The sequence below is a fragment of the Hyperoodon ampullatus genome (assembly GCF_949752795.1).
Source record: "Hyperoodon ampullatus genome assembly, chromosome: 9".
NCBI lineage: Eukaryota > Metazoa > Chordata > Mammalia > Artiodactyla > Ziphiidae > Hyperoodon > Hyperoodon ampullatus.
Genome location: NC_136922.1, coordinates 80,821,924 through 80,843,167, shown reverse-complemented (window position 1 = coordinate 80,843,167; position 21,244 = coordinate 80,821,924). Strand labels below are relative to the sequence as shown.

At 38.4% G+C, this 21,244-nt stretch overlaps 1 protein-coding gene across 20 annotated transcripts in view; it reads left to right on the top strand.

Moving 5' to 3' along the window:
• Nucleotides 1–21,244, top strand: part of CADPS2 (calcium dependent secretion activator 2) — a gene marked incomplete at its 3' end in the record, with an annotated part of 487,123 nt that overhangs the window by 338,797 nt on the left and 127,082 nt on the right. For all 20 annotated transcript variants that reach the window (XM_079711385.1, XM_079711377.1, XM_079711381.1 and 17 more), the window contains 2 exons: nucleotides 1,471–1,658; nucleotides 19,916–20,017. In XM_079711385.1, the coding sequence (XP_079567511.1) occupies nucleotides 1,471–1,658; nucleotides 19,916–20,017 (290 nt within the window). The remainder of the gene's footprint in view (nucleotides 1–1,470; nucleotides 1,659–19,915; nucleotides 20,018–21,244) is intronic.

The window sequence follows — 21,244 nt, the reverse complement described above, 5'->3', positions numbered from 1 at the left end:
GATTTTAGACATGATGTGCTCTCAGCTCATCAGAGATGTTTCAGTAGACAGGAAGAAATTAAACAGTTTATTGCCATGATCACGCTGATGGTTCATTAATTCATTTATAGACTCTTTTTTAAGTACCTATTATTCAACATGTAATTGTGTAGCTTAAACCCGATCCAGCCCAAACTTTACAATTACATGGAGAGTAAAACAAGTCATCACAAAACCCTAATGTATCTTTCTGTGGACAAGCACACATAGACTGATCATCAATAAGAACACTTTCCTCTTGGATTCCACTCTGTGGGGTTAGTTCCTGAACTGTCAAAAGTCGTTTTCATTATGTGGATGACCTCACGTGCCATATGAAGTGTGAGGAGAACACTACAGTGTGTCTTCAACTGCACCTAGAGGGTAGGTGTGATTAGAAAGAGTGTTTGAGCGCAAGATGACCCTGGATGTAAATCATGGCTCAGCAGCGGATTTGCACTGTCGTCTTGAGCTGATTACCTCTGAACTTTAGTTTCTGTATCTGTAACATGGAGTCATAGTAACTACTATGCATGATGGCTCTAAATATTAAATCTATACATAGTATGTCTGGTACAGTGCCTGTACTATCACCACAGTAAGTAGTAGTCTGGTTTTCTTTTTTCTCCTCTTCCTTTTTAGTTATTTTTTATTGCAGTCTCATCTTTCTGTATTTCTCCCTATTCTTTTCCTTCTCTTGCACAATTATGCTGCCCCCTTTGAAAACTCTCCATTCCCCCTTCTTTCTCTTTTTTATCTTAAATTAATCCATATAATCCACCGAAATATTTTATAAACCAGCTCTACCTAACCTGGCCCTCTCTTGTTAGCCAAGCATACACACCCATCCTAACATCTCATTTCAAGAGAACCAGAAACTACTGCTGTAAAACATTAACTTTGTTGTATTGGTCATAGAAAGACAATAGAATGAGAACAATATCCAAAATATTTAAATACCCAAATAGTACATGTTTACCACTGCTAGACTTACTGAAATTCTCTTAGTTCACTTTATAAAATACTTTTGGAAACTAGGCAATTTCAGTTATCATGTCTGCTTTACCATTCTTTTTAATTGATTCATATAGAGACTGAAGTTTTTTGTAATGTCATTCTTTGTGACTGACAGTTTAGATGCTCTGAATAAATTTGACTAATTGTGAGTGACAGTGGAGGAGAACAGGTTGCCCATGCCTCACTGTGGCAGTAAAGACAGGATGGTTTCACGTTGTCAGTGGCCCAGATCAGTTCCAAAATTGATGACATTCACTCTTTAGAAAACAATAGGAAACATAATACTAATTTTTAAAATATTGTCAAAAGACACTGTAACGCAGCTTCTGCTTATAATGCCTAAGAGTGCCTACAGAAAAGCAAATCCTGGTACAGAAAAAGAAAAAAAAAAAAATATATATATATATATATATATTTCTGTTCTTCCTTTTGCAGGGGTGGTTTAGCCCTGGCCAAGTCTTTGTGCTGGATGAGTACTGTGCCCGTTATGGCGTGAGGGGCTGTTACAGACACCTCTGCTACCTTACAGAACTGATGGAGCATTCAGAAAACGGTGCTGTCATTGACCCAACCCTGCTTCATTACAGCTTTGCGTTCTGCGCCTCTCATGTGCATGGCAACAGGTATTTTTACTTGCAAACACACAGTGAAATGTGGAGGGGTGACTTGGGAAGAGAGAAAAATGCTATTATCACCTAGTTACAGATTTTAAATAGCAAACGCTTCTTGCAAGAGGAAAAAAAAAAGACCCACAAAGGAAAAATGTACATCAATATGCCGGTGATTTAGGTGGGCTGCACTTTATGTTTCTTTTTGCCATTAAAGCCACTTGAAACAGAGAGAGAGAGAATCTATGAGATTAGAAGTCGCCTTTTAGTTCTTATGTACCACCTAGTATTAGGGTCTGCCCAGCTTAAGTGTCATCTGTATTTCTGTTGTAATGCATGTGGATGTCTGGGTAGGGTTTCTCGACAGGTTTGTGTATACCTAATGATCCTTGCTTTTCCTCTGTGGAACAAGTGTTCATCGATAAAGCGAGATAAATAATGGGTTTATGTAGAGTCTCCTCCCAGCCCCTTCCCTAATCCACACTTGAGGAACAAGTATCCCCTTTTAGCAGTCTAAGCCAGTGACCTCACCTCTTGTTTTACCAAAAGGGCAAAATATCACCTAATGCAGGCCCCCCGCAACGACGCATCTCTGACCTTAAAAATCTCTCCACATTGCTCCCTCTCTCCTCCCAGTCTTGTTCCAGGGAACCTTCTCCTCCCATAAAGGAGATACCCTTTATCTCATCCCCTTTGTACCTTGCCTCACCCGTTATTCCATCTCCCCCTCTTTATATTTCCTTTCTTGCCACAAGCCTAAGCTTCATCTAGCCGCACATCATAACAGAGCGGTAATACTTGCTAACTAGGTGAGGTAGGGAAAGTTTCTTCATTGAGTTCTGTCTCTATTTCTCCATCTGTAAGAAAGACATAAGATAGTATCTCTCTCAAATCATAAGTTGTGTTAGGGATTAAATGCATTCGTGTGTATCAAGCACTTAGAACAGTGCCTTGCTTGTGAGTGGTCAAAAAAATGTTAAGGGATAGTTTACATTGTCTTAAGTACTATTATTCCGTCAAGCTACCTCTCCATTGTTCTCTTTCTCCTCCCCACCAAACTCCTCTCACCATTTCCCCTGTTCGGCCCCCAGCTCCTCACTGGCCGGTGAGGCTGCTTGAAATGGATTGCCTTCTCCAGCTCCACCCTCCTTACTCTCATGGGAGAGTTGACGCTGTGGAATATCCAAGACCCCATGCTTCTGTAAATGCTGCTCATTTTCCCGGATGCAGCTATCTCAGTGCTCCTCTTTTTATTTTATTCTATTATCTTCATTTTTTTTGGCCGTCTCTTTGCTCATAGTTCGTGTTTCTCCAGACCCCAAGCATGGCATTTTCTCACATCTGTTCTTGAACTTGCTCTCTTCTTTCTGAGAATTTTTTTCTTCTACAGTGAAAAATTCTGTGTTGGTGATCTGGCCACTTTCCACCGCTTCAAGTATGACCTCTCTTCATACAGATAATTCCAACCCAATTATTCTCCTAAGCTACAGATCTCTATCTACAACTGGCAGCTTGAATCTTCTGCTGATGCCTTAAACTCTCCACATTTAAACTAAATCCATCATCTCATGAAACCCACTCCTGTACCTCTCTGAGCTCCTAGCAGAGTGCCTGACAAGAAGTAACACTCAGGCACAAAGTAAGTGTTCAGTAAATACTTGATGAATGAATGAATGACTTTGTTATTTGTATTACTATCACTTTCAGTAATGGCCATTCATCTTTCATTTATCTTTTCCTTTTACCTCCTAGCCCCATTTTGTTGCCAATGTCAATATTCTGTCTTTGCAGTACTCCTCAAATTTGTCTTTTAGCATTTCCGTTGTGTCTACCCTAACTCTGGCCTTTATTTTTTCTTGCTTATCTACCTTTATTCATCTCTCTACTGCTTTTTCCTCCCCACATTAGTCTAGCAATCACCTTCAAAATTACAGGCTAACTTTTACCGTACTCCTTTGCAAAAGCCTTCGCTGATTCTCATTTCATTAACAAATTAAAAATAAATTACAAGTATCGGGTTTTTCCAATATCATCATGTTCTATCTACCTCGTTTGAAGTCCCGGTATTCTTTGCTACATCATCTTTACCCAGACAACCTGTTTATCCTCCCTGTAAGGTTTCTTTCTTCAAGTTTTTAAACAGTCAGATATCACAAAATTCCTCTAAGAAGACTTCTGTTAACTCAAGCAAACACTACAAACCTTTTACCTGTAGTTATAAACTTTATCATGTAGACTTGTATGCACACACACACTCGCACACGTGCACGCCTGCTTCTACTGCACTAGATCATATTTTAAAAGCAAAAACGACTTCTCTTTCCCCTATTATCCTCTGTAAACCTTGACACAGTGCCTTGCATATTGTGGGTGTAGAATAAGTACTTGCTGAAGTCCCCACTGCTGCCTTTTCTCATCCTACAACAAAATAAGACCGATCGTAATCTCAGAATCTCTTCAGACTTTCACCTCATTATGGAACTCAGCCTTACTTGGAAATTAGGGGAATGTTACAGAGGTTAGTCGCTTTTCCTACCTGTTACCCCAAGCTAAACCCTCCACACTCAGCAAACTTTGGTGGGGGGAGGGGGCTGTTGGGTGAGGTGGCAGGGCAAGCAGGGGACCGTGAGGATAACCAGATGGCTAACCTTTGATAGTCAAAGTGAGGGGCTGTTGTACAGTAGTAGAAACTGTCTCTTATCTCTCCGGGCACTGTCTTAATTCCTCCTGACCAATGGATATCAAAAGCTCGGCCCCCCAGTGTTAGGCAGCACTCGGAAATGCAAGAGGATAAGAAGGTTACAGTGGAACAGACAAACCCAGAGAGCCCTGTATGATCAGATTATTTTAGTCATTAACACAGAAAGGTAAAATTAAATTGAGAACATTAAGTGGAAAATTCAGCTTATGTGCCCCCAAAATGTATGTGTTTGAGACACAGTTTTTGGGGGGTTTTTTTGTTTTTTTTTTGTTTTTTGCGGTACGCAGCCCTCTCACTGCTGTGGCCTCTCCCATTGTGGAGCACAGGCTCTGGACGCGCAGGCTCAGCGGCCATGGCTCACGGGCCCAGCCGCTCCACAGCACGTGGGATCTTCCCGGACCGGGGCCCGAACCCGTGTCCCCTGCATCGGCAGGGGGACTCTCAACCACTGCGCCACCAGGGAAGCCCTGAGACACATTTTAATGGAAAGTTACTGAGGCCACTGGGAGCTGCTGCCACCACCTGGGAGGCAGCCTGATTTGAACCTATGGGTTGCCATAGTTACTTCTATTCTGTAAACTATTGTTTTCCTTATGATGGTACACTGTAAAATACAATGTAAGGTATGTTTATACGTTCGTGCATATGTTATACTTAATATTACACATTAAATTCATTTTCCAGGTTAAAATATATACCTCTGAAGGTATCTCTGGGTGGTGCTTTAGAATAGAAATTTGAGTCTGTCTCTGATTCAACATTTAGGTCATATGTAACTTAAGAAAAAAAGAAAAGGAGTATAGGTTTTAGAGGAATTTGAACCTCAGTTAGGGTAGAAATATTCCAAGGTAACCCAAAAGGCATAATGTTTCCTATAATGTTTAGAGTCTAACAGATGTCATTCAGAGATGTCGTGCTGTCTCAGTGAAAGAATTAAAAGAGGCAAAAGATCTCTACTTGCATCTTGGCTCTGAAATTTGCAAGCTGACCCATGTTGGGCAAATCACTTAACATTTCTGAAATGGGCATTCTCATATGGAAAAGGGGAAATATTAAGGTGAAGGTCCTGGATAATTATAAAATACTCTATCAGTATTGATTAGTCATTATTCTAGTATGTTTCCCTTTGTCAGCCAGCCGCAAGCATGTAAATTGTAAGAGGAGGAAAAACGTGAAAAATAGGTAGTTGCTCAGTGGAAATATTTCAGCGTGTAAGTAATTATATTCTTAATTTCTTTGCTAATAGAATATTCTGGGTTTTAGCAACCTCCCTCTGTGAAAATAAGCTTCTCTCATCCCTGTCTGTGGCATCTGATATTTATACAGACTTCCGTTAAAAATACTGTCAATGTCAAGTCTGACTTTTCTACAGTGTTTGCCATATTCTCTTGTTAAGATCATCTTTCCATCTGTCAAGACACACACTCAAAGAGTCGTTTTGCTCATTACCTGAACCGCCTCTGTCAAAAATTCAAAAGAAGAGAAGACTGCCTTTTGTTATGGATGGACGCGAAGGACAACAGTGCTGTCTGGATCTGAACCGTTTCCAGGAGCCCATCGTGTCACATGGCGCTGAGCGCGCTTAGGCGTGTGCCTTCCCTGCAGACACAGCGCCTCTGAATAGCACTCTGAGTGTTTCAGGAGTGAAAGAATAGAGTTAAACAGAAAAGGTCTGGCTGGTACTAAGACCGAGGAAGAAAGAGAAAAGTGAGTCAAGGACAGAAACAGACCCACTCATGCAGGATGCTAGCCACGGACGGCCGTGAAGAACACAGCCCCGCACCCAGCGTTAGCGCAGCTCAGGACTGTCAGCGAGGAGAAAAGAGACTTTCAGAGATGATACCTGTAGGGCAAAGTTCCAGGTTGATGTGCATGGTTAGACATCTTGGTTTTGTGAGTCAGGCTGAGGGTGGAGAAACTAAAGCAGCAACACAAAATGGCTTTTATGTCCCTGTTTAATGTAAGGGATGCAGTGGAGTCGCTGACTCTTGTACGGTCTAGCCAGGCCATCTTAGAGCTGCTACACACCCGGCAAAGGCCAGCTCAGCTGTGCGAGCTTTCGAGTACAGGGTACAGGGAGTACAACGTGACTATAATTTATGTGGAAAGTAATCCCTACTTTCTGTGGATTCCAGATCATATCACAGAGTAATAGGCAACCTTCACAGGAATCAGTCAAATCATCATATCCCAATACCTCCGTCTTCAGAGATCATAACATTTCCTCTTACCTATCACTTCAGAAATCATGCCTCAACTTCCTGCCTGTCATTTTGGAGACAAGGATGCATATTTTGAGTCACATCACAGAAGACTGCATCCAATAGGCTCATCAAGAATTTTCATTGCCAGCTCTTAATTCTAGTCTTTGACATATGACTTAGAGAAATTAAGTCTAGGTATCACACCCATTGTGAGTCTAGAGACTCACTTCTGGGACGGGGGAGCAACCAGATAAAATGTCATCGCACGGTGAAATTTACACGGTGTGGCTAACCTGACAGATTTTATCCCAGGTGATATGTGTGCAGAGGTGGAAGAGATAAGTTACCAATGAGGGCCTTTTAAATATACACTGGGGAACCGTTTTTGATTCTATCAGAAACTATAGTACAACCCAAATCCGCCTCAATCAAACTTTCAAACAGAAATATCTACCCCTACTCAAGCTGGAATTCAATACTAAAGATAATTATGCTCTTTAAAATAAGGCAAAAACAGAAGGTGAGCGATGTGGGTAGAGACTTACTAAGTTGGAAATAGCACGGAGCTAGGAGTCAGCACAACTGTCTTCCTGCCGAGGTTCCCCCACTTTTGAGCTATTTCATTTGGAGCAGTTGGTCCTAAGCCTCAGTTTCCCAACCTGTTCCTTGTGAGGAATATCATCGATGCTGCCTACCTGATGAGGTTCCTGGATAGGTCAAATACGATTATGTAAGCACTTTGTAAATGATAAAAATATCACGTTGAGTCCGCCTGCCCATGCAGGGGACACGGGTTCGTGCCCCGGTAGGGGAAGATCCCACGTGCCACAGAGCGGCTGGGCCGGTAAGCCATGGCTGCTGAGCCTGCGCATCCGGAGCCTGTGCTCCGCAATGGAAGAGGCCACAACAGTGAGAGGCCCGCGTACCGCAAAAAAAAAAAAAAAAAAAAAATATATATATATATAAAACGTAAATATCAAGCAGTGACATTTTACATATGGTATGGTAGTTAAATAAGCTTTGGGGAATTGCTCTGTAAAAGACTGACAGTGCAGAGGTGAACTTGATAGTGGTGTTACTGCAGCACAATTTACACAAGTCTCAAGCAGGAAGATGAGACTGGAAAAGCATTGAATAGGTGCCTCACTTCAACTACCACCCGTAAGCATTAGAAGGAGCCATGGGGAGGTTCTGGGATCACCCCCCTTCCATCCAAGCCCCTCGTGCTGCTGGAAAGCATTGTGGGCCTAATGGGGCAGCAGCATAGACACAGCCGGAAGCAGGAGCCAAGTATCCCATTCCTCCAGAGTAAGTAAGTTGCCAGGCTGCAGGTTGGGGGGAACGATTACTAAGGTCACCTAATCAATTTTCTCTCTTTTCCCTCCACACCATTCATGCACAGCAAACAACTCCTGGTTTTTTCTGAAACAATGCACAAAAGAGCCTACTGAAGGTAAATCACTGAGGAAGAGATAAAGCAAAGGAATTTTTCAGTATGACTTTGAATATAGGTCAAGTTAACAATGAACAGAAGCAAGAGCTACTTTTCTGGTGTAGCTTTTCTTAAGCTTGGGACCTTTAAAGCCTCTTAGCATCTAAAGTGTGGAAAGGAGTTTGGGGTCTTGCATTGGATCTCCATGTAGTTTTCCAACATACTAAAATTTTTAAAGAACAGTATGTGATGCTGTTGCATAAAAACAATCAAACAAAACCCGAAAGCTATATATATACATCTGAACCATTCACCATTACTGTTGCCAGTCAGTTTGGTACTTTTAGATCTGTGTTGATCTAAACAGGCACAAGATTGGCCTATTATTTTTCCTTCTCATACTGTTTTTATCAGGATTTGGTATCCAAGGTATTGTAGCCATATAAAATGAGTTGGGGAGCTTTCCTACTTGTTCTGTTTGAGATTCGAAAGGTTTATCAGTAACCCATTTTTAAAACCATCTGGGAGAGGTACAAACCGCTAGGTATAAAATAAACAAGACATAAGTATATAACGTATAACAGCAAGAATATAGCCAATATTTTATAATAACTTTAAATGGAGTATTATCCATAAAAACATCAAGTCACTATATTGTACACCTGGAACTAATATAATATTATAAATCAACTATACATCAATATAAATAAAGAAATATTTTTCCTATTCCAAAAAATAAACGTTACATCAAAAAATAGGAAAACAAAACCATCTGGCCTTAGGGACCTATCTGTGAAAAGATTTTTAACCACTGCATCAGTTTATTTTATAGTTAAAGAACTATCAGGTTTTCCATTTATTTCCTGAGTGAAGTTTGTCAGGTTATGATTTTCTGGGAAATAGTGCATTTCATCAAAGTTTTCAAATGCATTGATATTAAGTTATTCAAATTGTTCTTTTTATCTTTTTTCCTGCCTATAAATATCTTCCCTTTACATTCTAATAGTGTTTATTTTTACCTTCTCTCTCTCTTTCCCCCTCAATCCATCTTATCAGAAGTTTGCGAAATTTATTGGTCTTTCCAAAGAAGCAATTTTTGGCTTTGTTGAACTCTATTGCTTCTATGTTTTCCATTTCATTAATTTTTTGAAAAAATAAACTTTTTGATTTTAGAATAATTTTAGATATAGAGAAATATTGCAAGGATGGTACAGAGAGTGTCTGTATTTTAGTTTAGCCTAATGTTACATACATAATAATGTCATACATTCCTACAGCACATCTGTCAAAACTAGAAGACCAATGTTGGCACACTACTCTTAACTAACCACGAGGCCTTATTTGGATTTCACCAGTCCATTGGGGTTTTTTTGTTGTTGTTGTTTCTTTTTTTTAAAATGTCCTTTTTTCTTTTCCAAGGTCCAACTCAGGATACCACATTATATTCAGTCCTCCAGTCTCTTCTGATCTGTGGCAGTTTCTCAGTCTCTCCTCCTTGTTGTTCATGACCTTGGCAGTTTAGAGGAGTACTGACCAAATATTTTGTCAAAGGTCCCTCAATTTGGGTTTCTCTGAAGTTTTCACGATTAGACTGGGGCTACAGGTTTTTGAAATAATGAAATACCCTCTCATCTCATCCTTTCTGGGAGCACATGATATCTACAAGACATAGCTGGTCATGTTAACCTTGATCACTTAGTTAAGGTAGTGTTTGCCAGCTTTCTCCACTGTAAAGATATTGTTTTGCTGTCTCCATGTGCTAGGTTTTGGATGTAGGTCACTAAGTCCAACTCATACTCAAGAAGAGAGGGGAATTAAACCCTACTTCCTGGAGGGAGGACTAGCTACATTTAGTAAATTGGAATTCTTCTGCAATGAAGATTTGTCTCTTGTCCCCTGTGTATTTAGTCAACCACTTGTTTATAGCAATATGGATTCATGTATAGTTACTTTATACTTTGGGTTATAATCCAATACTACTTTGTTTTGTTGCTCAAATTGTTCCAGCTTTAGCCGTTGAGAGCTCTTTCGAACAGACTCCCTTTGATGTGTGTTTTTGAGCCCTTTCTTACTCTCTGGTACTAAAACATGCTTGTAGTTCATACTATTTTTTCCCTGCCTCAGCCCTAGAATCAGCCATTTCTCCAAAGATCCCTGATACCTTTTCTTAGAGAACGGTATATAGAAACCAAGATCAGGATGATGGATATGCTCATTGCTATTGGGATGCCATTGCTTCCAGGCCCTCTGAGCAGACACAGCTAGGTGATACGTGTATGTATGTATACTAACCCATGAGTTCATACTGATGTCTCCGCCTCTAGTCCAATACCACAAAGCTCATATTAGCCACCCTCTCTTGCTGATTCGTAACTTCTCTCTTCAACAGTGAGAAATCTGGCTTCTACCATCCCATCCATTTACTTATTGGTTCAACCCCAGTATACATGTAAAGCAGTTTCAGAATTTGCCAACTAGAGTACACTGTGTACAGGGCCTTTAGTTATTGGCCTTAGAGTTTCCAATCAAAAATGTTTTCCAAAGTTCGATATGACACCTTCCTTTTTCCCCCCACTCTATTTAGTGAGGTTATGTCATACAATACAGTTAGAGTCACTTGCACGATATGCATTCCATCCTGGGATCCCTCAGCGTCCTAGTTGGTATAGAATTTTTTTTTCTTCTTTAAGCTTGTATACAGTAAAGTTCACTCGTTTAGCTATACAGTTCTTATAGTTCTGTGCGTTTTGACAAATGCATAGAGTCATATATTCACCACCCTAGTGCTAGTTCTATCACCCTAAAAGTTCCCCTGTGTGCCCCCTTTTGTAGTCAACCATTTCATTAAACTTTGTCTTTGACTTTATTATTCCATCCTTCTACTTGCTTGGATTATTTTTTCTACCTTCCTAAATTAGCTGTTTAACTCATTACTAGTCATCTTTTCTTCTTTTCTAAAATAAGTGTTTAAGCTTAAATTTCCACTAAGTACTGCTTTTGCTACATATATGCATTTTGATAATGTATTTGATTCAAATTCACTCTAAGTAATTCTAACTTTCCATTATAATTTCTTCTTAGACACAGGGTTGTTTATAAGTATATTTTAGAATTTCTAGGAAAGTGATTTTTTTTTGGTTATATTCTTGAAAATTGATATCTAACTTAATTTCTTTGTGTTCAGAGAATGTAATCGGTATGATACTGATTCTTCATAACTTGAGACTTCTTTATGTCCCGCTATGTGTTAAATATTGTAAAGGTTTCATGTCATTTAAAAAATATGTATAATCTGTAGCTTGGTAGGGCAAGCAGGAGTTTTGGGGTTCAAGTCTTCTCAACTCTTACAGGTTTTTTGTCTGCTTGATCTGTGGGGTTATGACCAAGGTGAATGGAAAGCTGCCACTGCAGTGGTGGTTTCTTCCTCTACTTCTGCAAATTTTTGCTTTGTATTTTGAGACTGTTTATTAGGTGTATTCAAGTTTAAAAATTATTAAATATTCCTGGTGAATGGAAATTATTATTATGATTTAGTGACCCTTTTCATAATTAATAATGCATTTTACATTGAAGTTTATTTAGATGGTTATTAGCATAGCCTTCTTTTGGCATTTGTCTGATATATGTTTATTCTTACTTTTAATCTTTCTGTATTCTTGTGTCTTATAAATAGCACACTAGATTCTGATTTAATTATCCAGTATAACAATTTCTGTTGTTTTTTTTTTTTTTTTTTTGGTTTTTTTTGCGGTACGCAGGCCTCTCACTGTTGTGGCCTCTCCCGTTGCGGAGCACAGGCTCCGGACACGCAGGCTCAGCGGCCATGGCTCACGGGCCCAGCCGCTCCGCGGCATATGGGATCCTCCCGGACCGGGGCACGAACCCGTATCCCCTGCATCGGCAGGTGGACTCTCAACCACTGCGCCACCAGGGAGGCCCAATTTCTGTTTTTTAATTAGTTTAGTCCATTTACAATTATCATGTGTATTGATATAAGTAAATTCATTTCTACCATTTTATTTTGGACTCTTTGTGGCTCATGTCTCTAAGCTTTTTGTTTCTTTCTTGCCTCCTTTTTGTTTCACCCAGTTTATTTTCTTTTTTTTCTCCTCATTTACATTTTTCACCTTTGAGATTTTACCATGTATGTGACTAAAATTTTAAATCTTATGCTAATCAGCAGATTTTCCCCTCCTTCTGAAAAGTGCAGAGACCTTAGAACATTTCCCTCCAGTCACCCCCTTCCTGGCTTACATGCTTATGTTATCTGGTATTTTAACTGTATCCTTATTTGTTTTCTAATCTTACACATTAGACATTATTTTTTATTATTTTATACTCAATACTTGCTTCAATTTAGAAATTACTTTTTTCCTAAAGTATATTCTTTGGAATTCCATAAATGGAATACCTATAGATAATGAATTTTGGAATTTCTTTGTTTCATTCACATTTTTGAAAGAAAAATTTGCTTGTTATACATTCTACGCTGACAGTTATTTTCTCTCTGAACTTTGAAGAACTCTTCTGACTTCCTGGGTTAAGAAGGCTTCATTGCCATTCTTTTGAGGGAGATTTGATTTAATAGTTTTAGGATTATTTTGTTCTTTTGTGTTTTGTGGGTTCACTGTTCAGTAATATGTCTACATGTGGATTTCTTTTTAAATAATTCTGTTTGGGAATTTTGTGGCTTTCTGATTCATGTGCGCTGATATTGGGTAAGTGCAAATTTCTTTGAATTTACCTTGATTGGGATATGAAGATCCATGTTTGTCATCAGTTCTGGAATATTGTAATCTCTTTAAATATTGTCTCTCCTCCAATCTTGCTCTCTCTTAAACTCCAATTACCCATATATTAGGCATTTTATTTTCTATATCTCTTAATGTCTCTAATATATATTCTATCTACTTAGTTCTCCAGCTGCATTCTATATAATATTTTTAGTTCTGTCTTCTACTTCAGGACTCAGCAGACTTTTTCTGTAAAGGGCTAGATAGTAAACATAATAAATATTTTGGACTTTGTGGGCTATATGGTATGTCACAACTACTTGACTCTTACTGTAGAGCAAAAGCAGCCAAATGGGCAGTATGTAAATGAATGAGTGTGGCTTGTGTTCTAATACAATTTGATTCACAAAGACAGGTGGTAGACTATCATTTGCTGGCCCTTGCTCTACTTCCACATTTCTCTCTTCAGCTATGACACCTGCTTTTTAACCTACTCATTGAATTGTTAATTTCAATTATTAATTTTTTTAATTCTAGAAATTCTCTTAGGTTCTTTTTTAAATCCATTTGGTAATTTCTGAGTAGCTCTCATTCCTTTCTTGGCTTTTATTTCCTTTTTTGTTTCCTTAGACCTTTTATAATTAGTTATTTTGTATTCTGATCATTGCAATAACTAAAATTTCTAGGTGTTTATATAAGTCCATTGTTTCTGCTGACGTTTTTGTCATGGTCAACCGTTTGCTTATTCTGCTAGCAGTTTTTGTAGTAAGCACGTATACTTGGATTAATCTGTGGAAATTCTACAAGGCCAGGGTTGAGAATGCTTGCTTCCCAAAAGGATTTGCTCTTGCTTTTACTTGGTGATAGGAGGTGCTACTGGAGCTGTTTTATTTTCCATCTTGGAGATTCCTCGATTGCACAGGTGGTACCCAGTTTAATGAGGTCAGGCAAGTGGTGCATATTCTCAAGAAAGACTCTTTTCACTCAGTCTATAGATGTTGTACAAACAGACAGATTTCCTTGTTTGTTCTCCTTTGCAAGGATATTGATTTTCTAGCCCATCCTTTCACTGATAGTATAGCCCAATCAAGTGTCCGATTTTTTGCAGGCATCTCAAGTTTAGCTGCCCATGCAGATTAGGTCTCTGAGCCTGTGGTGCATTCCCTTGAACAACACAGCTACAGAACCTCCTTGGAATCGACATTTGCCCTTAAGGCAGCCCTGGTGTTCACATTCACCCCTACTTTGATTTCAGCTCCTAGTTCATTTTTATTTTCCTGCTCTTGGGAGAATTTTTTACTTTCTTATAAGTACAACATAACATTTAACTGTATTTGCTATCATTTATTCAGTGTTTAGGAGTTTTGTAGTGAAGAGGGACTTTTGAAATATCACATCAGTCTACTATAATAGGAGCAGAAATCACATGTTAAAACGTGCATTTTGAGAAAAACATTTGGACATCTCAAAGGAGATCCTCCGGCCTTCCCTGGTGGCGCAGTGGTTGAGAGTCCGCCTGCCGATGCAGGGGACATGGGTTCATGCCCCGGTCGGGGAAGATCCCACATGCCGCAGAGCGGCTGGGCCCGTGAGCCGTGGCCGCTGAGCCTGCGCGTCCGGAGCCTGTGCTCCGCAACGGGAGAGGCCACAACAGCGAGAGGCCCGCGTAACGAAAAAAAAAAAATACATGGTACATTTATATAATGAAATATCATTCTTACATTAAAAAGCATATATTAGAATATTTAAATGATGTGAGAAAATGTTTATACTTCATTAAAAGAATCAAATTATATATTAGAATGTGCAATATATGTATAGATTTATAGAAAGAAGGCTGGATTATATTTACAAAATGGTATTACCAGTTATTTCTGATTGGGGCATTTAAGAAAACTTTTGTCTTTGTATTTTTCTGAATTCTCCTCCCAAATTATGATGTGTATATACTTCTTTAATTTTTTTAAAAAGTTATTTTTAAAAATAATATTAGGTATTAGGCAGAGATGATACTTATATCAGAGAACACTATCAACCTTAATTCTCTTTATTTTTAAAATCCTCTTGATATTTTATTTTTCTTGAGTTCTAGAATTTTGTGCAGTATTGATTTTAGTTGGTTCCAGGAGAGGACAGTTATGAGACACCTTGATACCTAACCTTGACCTGTCTGTCCATCATTACTTCACCACAAAAACTAAGTCACAAGATCACGTATCTTCATAGTGTCAGATTCCTGCCTTTTTTTTTTTTTTTTTTTTGTAGAAGTATCTAAAACCTCCAAAGAAAATAGAATACAGTTGGAAATTCAAATATGGAAAGGATCAGGAGGGAGGAGGGTTTGGAAAAAGAGAATATGATTTTTAAATTTCATTTCCGAGATATTTTCTCCTAGAAAATCTGTTTCTTCTATTTCAGTGAATGTATAGGGGTAGAATTAATTTCTTCTTCTGGATATTTGAACATTTCAGGGCAAGTAAAAGGACACTGATTATATATTATATGACCATCCAAATGATACATCATTTTGTTTGAAACCATAGGAGGTGTTATAGATTTGAGAACAAAAATGAGAGATTATTGTTTTCTCCCTCATCTTCCACCATTTCCTATTTTCTTGTGTCCTGTGTCTTCCTCTTTTTTTTTTTTTATTCTGTTCACAAATGGATATTGGTGGGAAATACACGAAGTGCAAAGTGACTTTTACCTGCTGTGCTGTAGGCAGAATTGACAATTCAGAAATACCACCCTCTAGGGTGTCTCTCCCCTTCTCACTCTCTCTGGAGGAAGCTAAGATGTCATACATTCTTCATCAGAGAGGGCAGGTGAAAAGAAGCCTATAAGAAACTCAAAAGCACCATGAACTTTGTCATTTGCCCCCTCATTGCTTGCAAAATATCTTTTACCACAAACCACCAAACTGCCAGGACAGGCAAACCTACCTGAGGAGTTGGGGAGGGAGGGAGTATGAGGCGGGAAGGTAAAGGAAATCTCATCAATTTACAGGACTTTTCTATATGTTAACTCCTGGTGTACTTATTCAACCCACAGACTTCCCAAGCGCTCTGTTCCAGGCAGTATGTCTGCTCCCTGACTTCAGACTACAAAGCTACATTAATCAAGACAGTATGGTACTGGCACAAAAACAAAAATATAAATCAGTGGAACAGGATAGAAAGCCCAGAGATAAACCCACACACATATCATCACCTTATCTTTGATAAAGGAGGCAAGAATATACAATGGAGAAAAGACAACCTCTTCAATAAGTGGTGCTGGGAAAACTGGAGAGGTACATGTAAAAGTATGAAATTAGAACACTCCCTAACACCATACACAAAAATAAACTCAAAATGGATTAAAGACCTAAATGTAAGGCCAGACACTATCAAACTCTTAGAGAAAAACATAGGCAGAACACTCTATGACATAAATCACAGCAAGAGCCTTTTCTGACCCACCTGACAAAGAAAAGACTGGAGGAGAGAGAGAGACCAAGGAGGCTACAGCCATACTCAGGGAAGAGCTGATGATGACCAGAACCAGGGGAGCAGCAGAAGTGGTCAAGGGTGGTCAAGTTCTGAATATGTTTTGAACATATAGCTGACAAATTAATTTATAAACTGAGCTTATAAAACTATTATACTTTGAATCTCTATTACCCTGAGTCTACTAGGCAAATGTTCATCAAATGTAACTGGCTTAAATATCTCTCAAGGATTCTGCAAGTACCTATGTCGTAATGCACGAAAGAGCAAATTTTAGGATTTCCTTTGTTAAGGTCTTTTTTAACTGAATCACTGATTCAGTGGTAGGTATTTTAAACTGTATTGGTATTTAAGCTCTCTGCCTTATACAAGTAACATAGAAAATGTGTGATGTGAGGAAGTGTATTTAAAATAGTTCCACCATTGTTGCTTCTCAAGTATAGCTTCCATTTTTTATTAGGGATTTTTTGTATTGTTCTTGATTTTCTGTTAAAACACAGAGGAAAGACAATAAGGCATGGGCACTGAGAGCCTCGGATTTGGAATGCAGGAGACCTAGATTCAAGTCCAGGCTTCTGTCCTTACAAGCTGTGTGACCTTGGGGAAGTCACCTAACCTCCCTGAGGCTCAACAGCCTCCTCTCTTGGGGACTAGAGAAAGGATTGCTGTGGGCATCCTATGTTGTTATACATATAAAACAGAACAGTACGAGGCACATTGGTAATTGCTGTGTTTGTTTTAATAGCAACCATGACAAGAAGATATTAATGACACAGAAGTATTTGCATTTACTAGGAAGAATAATTTTAGAAGGAGCTGTTACTTTTAGACTTGACTGCAGCAAAGTTGCCATTTAACCTCAATAATTTAGATACAGAAGGCCACTTCATATACCTAATATAGTCTGGTATACACATTAAAATAAGGATATGTGAATAAGGGCAAGTCCAAAATATAAAATGTATTTAACCTGTCAGATGTATACGTAATTTAGTAATAAGCTCAGTGAAGTGACAGCCCTTCACTGTGTATGACAGTCTTTATCTCAGTGAAAGTGACACGAGTGACACTCCCCCCGACTGACTTTTCTCGCTCTTCATCGACTGAACCCCTGGCCTCATTCAGTCAGGTAGGCGATGTGCCCCAGCGAAGTTTCATATGACCCACCAATGTACTCTGTCACTGTGGATTACAATCTCCTTTGACAGTTGAAACAAACAGTAAAATTCACTCAAATATAATTGTGTGGCATCTGTCAGAGCACAAGGCCAAAGGACCATGTCAGTCATCAGAACAATAAAGAGAAGTTCTTTGCTCTTTTTCATCAAGTTTGCATAGGTGTATTTAGTGAATTGACCACTTGCAACTTTGTGGTATGGGATGTTTTGCTGTCTTTGGAATAGCATAATGTAGTTATAGTTTTTGTCTGCCCAAATTCACAAATTAATGATTTATATAGAACTATCCAATTCAACTTCTGTGATCATTGGCAATAGTTATGCTTAGGTTACAGTCTGGGTTTTGTGCTATTATATGCTTGGTAGGAATTGACTCTGAAGTAATATGTGAAAAAAAATCCATTGTTAAATTATTCTAAAACATTAGGCTTAGTTCATAGTTCATTGCTCTAGAATTTAAAATCAGACTTTCTTTTTTCCTTCCTAAAAATTTTGAAAGACCAAATATTTTGCCCTTAGTTTTTCTGCAGTTAACATTCAGACTGCATTCTGATTGATCAGAATGAAATGTAATTGTAAGTAATATTTTCAAAGCATAAATTCAAGCAGGATGCAAGTTTCTGAAATAAATTATTTACTCTGTTTTAGAAAAAAACTTCTCAGATTTAAATGATGCTTTTTTTTTGCTGGGAGAAATGATGCTTTGATATGAATAAAAGGTCTTTAAGCCAGTATGATTCAGGTATAACTTTAGAATTAATTGCTTTTATCCTAACTGACTAGTTTACAAGCATCAAAAATGCACACACACACACACACACACACACACACACACGTATAGATGTCTAGGTAAACAACAGTGGGAACAGCAAATAAAAATCTTGTTAGGAAAGTTATTTTAAATACCAATTTTTTTCATAATCCTCACTTGTACCTATTTTATACATAAACATTAAAAATTAGTAAGTTCAAATGATAAATCTTTGGAAATTAAAACAATCTTTAGAAAAATAAGTTAATTTGAGAAGATATGATTGGTGTTAAGAAATGCAAAAGATTCATTTTGTTGAAATATATAAATATTTAAAGTAAATGTAAAATTAATGTATCTTTTTCTCTGTTTTAACAGACAGTGAAATTCATATATTCAAAATTTTAGATGACTGCTATACTACCAGATACTTAAATTGATATAGAATAAATTCTGAATCCCTATTAGATATATCTTATGGTTTCAATCCTAATCTTAGTAAAAGAAGACTTCTTTTCAATCTTTGTTGCTACTTTTTTTTTTTTTTTGCTTGCATTGGGTCTTCGTTGCTGCACACAGACTTTCTCTAGTTGTGGCGAGCAGAGACTCTTCTTTGTCGCGGTGCGCGGGCTTCTCCTTGCGATGGCTTCTCTTGTTGCGGAGCACGGGCTCTAGGCACACAGGCTTCAGTAATTGCAGCATGTGGGCTCAGTAGTTGTGGCTTATTGGCCGTAGAGCACGTGGGCTTCAGTAGTTGCGGCTTGCAGGCTCTTGAGCACAGGCTCAGTAGTTGTGGTGCACGGGCTTAGTTGCTCTGTGGCATGTAGGATCATCCCGGACCAGGGATCGAACCCGTGTCCCCTGCATTGGCAGGAGGATTCTTAACCACTGCACCACCAGGGAAGTCCCTGTTGCTACTTTTAAAGGTACTACTTTATTTATAAAGTTGATACTTTATTTCATAGGCATATTTGGTTAAGCACAAAAATCTTGAAACATAGGTGATCTTTCTTCTCTATATGTTTTTATTCAAGTATTCATGTTTCATTTATATTTAAACAAAAAAATAGAGCAGTAAACCACTGCATGAATCCAAAATGTCTGTTCCTTACAACAATTAAAATTAAATCTCCAGTTTCACATTAGCTTAATTTTTATTTGGAAGAGAAGGAGTTAAGACATTTTAGCTTACATTCTGTATATTTTTTATAATAATTCCATTCAGGATATTTAATTGATCATATGTTTGGTATCACTATAAAACACTTTTCACTGCCATTCTCAAGGACTAGTCATTGTTTCCTGTAGATCTGAAAAATATTTATTGTAATCCTTTACCTTGAAGGCTGTCTAAAAGAGAATAATTCTGTTCCATTCATTCCAGGTCAAAATATGAAGCAAATGGCTATAAATATCTCCAATAAATTTCCAGTGTAGACACAAGTAGTATGTATACTGTGAACCAATATGCATTTTCCTTAATTATTTGGATTTTTCAGGGAAATAGAAAGATATAAAATATATAAAAGTAAATGTTCAAGGGACTTCCCTGTTGGTCCAGTGGGTAAGACTCCACGCTCCCAGTGCAGGGCGCCCGGGTTCAATCCCCAGTAGGGGAACTAGATCCCACATGCATGCCTCAACTAAAGATCCTGCACACCACAACGAAGATCCCATGTGCCACAAATAAGACCCAGTGCAGCCAAAATAAATAATAAATAAATAAATACTTTTAAAAAAAGGTAAATGTTCTATCACAATAAATTACTGACTCTTTTTTTCCAGGCCTGATGGAATCGGAACTATTTCAATGGAAGAAAAAGAGAAGTTTGAGGAGATAAAGGAACGACTGTCTTCCCTTTTAGAGAATCAGATAAGCCATTTCAGGTATATACTCCATGAGTACAAGTGTTTGTTTCTTTAATTCACTCAACCCTCTAATCCCCTACAAATGTTTATTATGTCTTTCTGCTACTGCTCAAGCACAATCAGTAGCTTCTCCTCCATTGCCTGCAACGTATGATCCATGTTCCTAGGTCTGCGTTCTGCTTCTCAGCCTGCCTTCAGTTTGCACTACTCATTCAGTAGGCCCCGCCCCTTGCAAGGGAAAGGGGCCCTCTTGCTAGCCCTGTGCAGTTCTCAGCCTTGCATAGCCTCTTCCCCCAGCTCTGGGGGCTTTTCCTCCCTCTCACTGCATAGCCAGGCAAGGAGACTCAAGCCCCACCTTCACAGGGGAGACTTTCATTTATTCCAGCAGAGAGTGGAAAAGCTGAAGTCTTTTTAGCATTCATCATCTGTACTATGCCCTGGTCACCTATCATATAGTCCTTGGTTATCCTTTTATTTACATTCTGTGAGAACAAGGACCACAGTGCGTCTAGCACAGTTTCTTTGCCAAAAAAATTAAGTACTGATACTAAGAAGCATTTGCAGGGTGAAGGATAAATATCTTGATAATATTGTTTGCCCCTGATTATAGTTAGCTTAATAGAACCTAATGGTTAAAAACAGAAATATACCTTTTTCTATCAGTCTCATCATTAGATCCTATAAAATGTTGCCATGTCAGTGTATTGCATCTTATAGCATATCTGTCATGTTGCAGGTATGTCATTTCATGTGAACTTACTGAAAAATAAATTCAGTTAATATTCCCCCTCAACAGTTTGAAAACACTGTTGTTTAACCATGTGAATAGAGTATGGCCGCTCTGGGCCTCAGTTTCCTTATTTGTAATATGAAAAGCTTAGACTCTTATTTTAAAATGATACTGAAGGAAAAAATTATCATAGGATATACTATCCATCTGTTTCTCTGCATTGGTGTTTTCATCTGGGGCTGGTACCACTACCCGAAGGTAAGTGAATGAGGGAGGATTTTCTTTGTCATGATAACTGGGCATAAGGGCAGTCATTTAGTGCTGGATTTAGAAATGCTATGCATGGAACAGTCTAACATCAGAGAACTGTTCTTCCCAAAAGGCCAATAAATTCAAATTAGGAAACACATTTGCAGAGGATGTTTCTGCATTTGCTGTTAAGAGTATTGTCTTTTAGGTTGTGTAGAGACCCTTATATTTATTGTGTTTGTCATTTAATGAAAGTCAATATATAA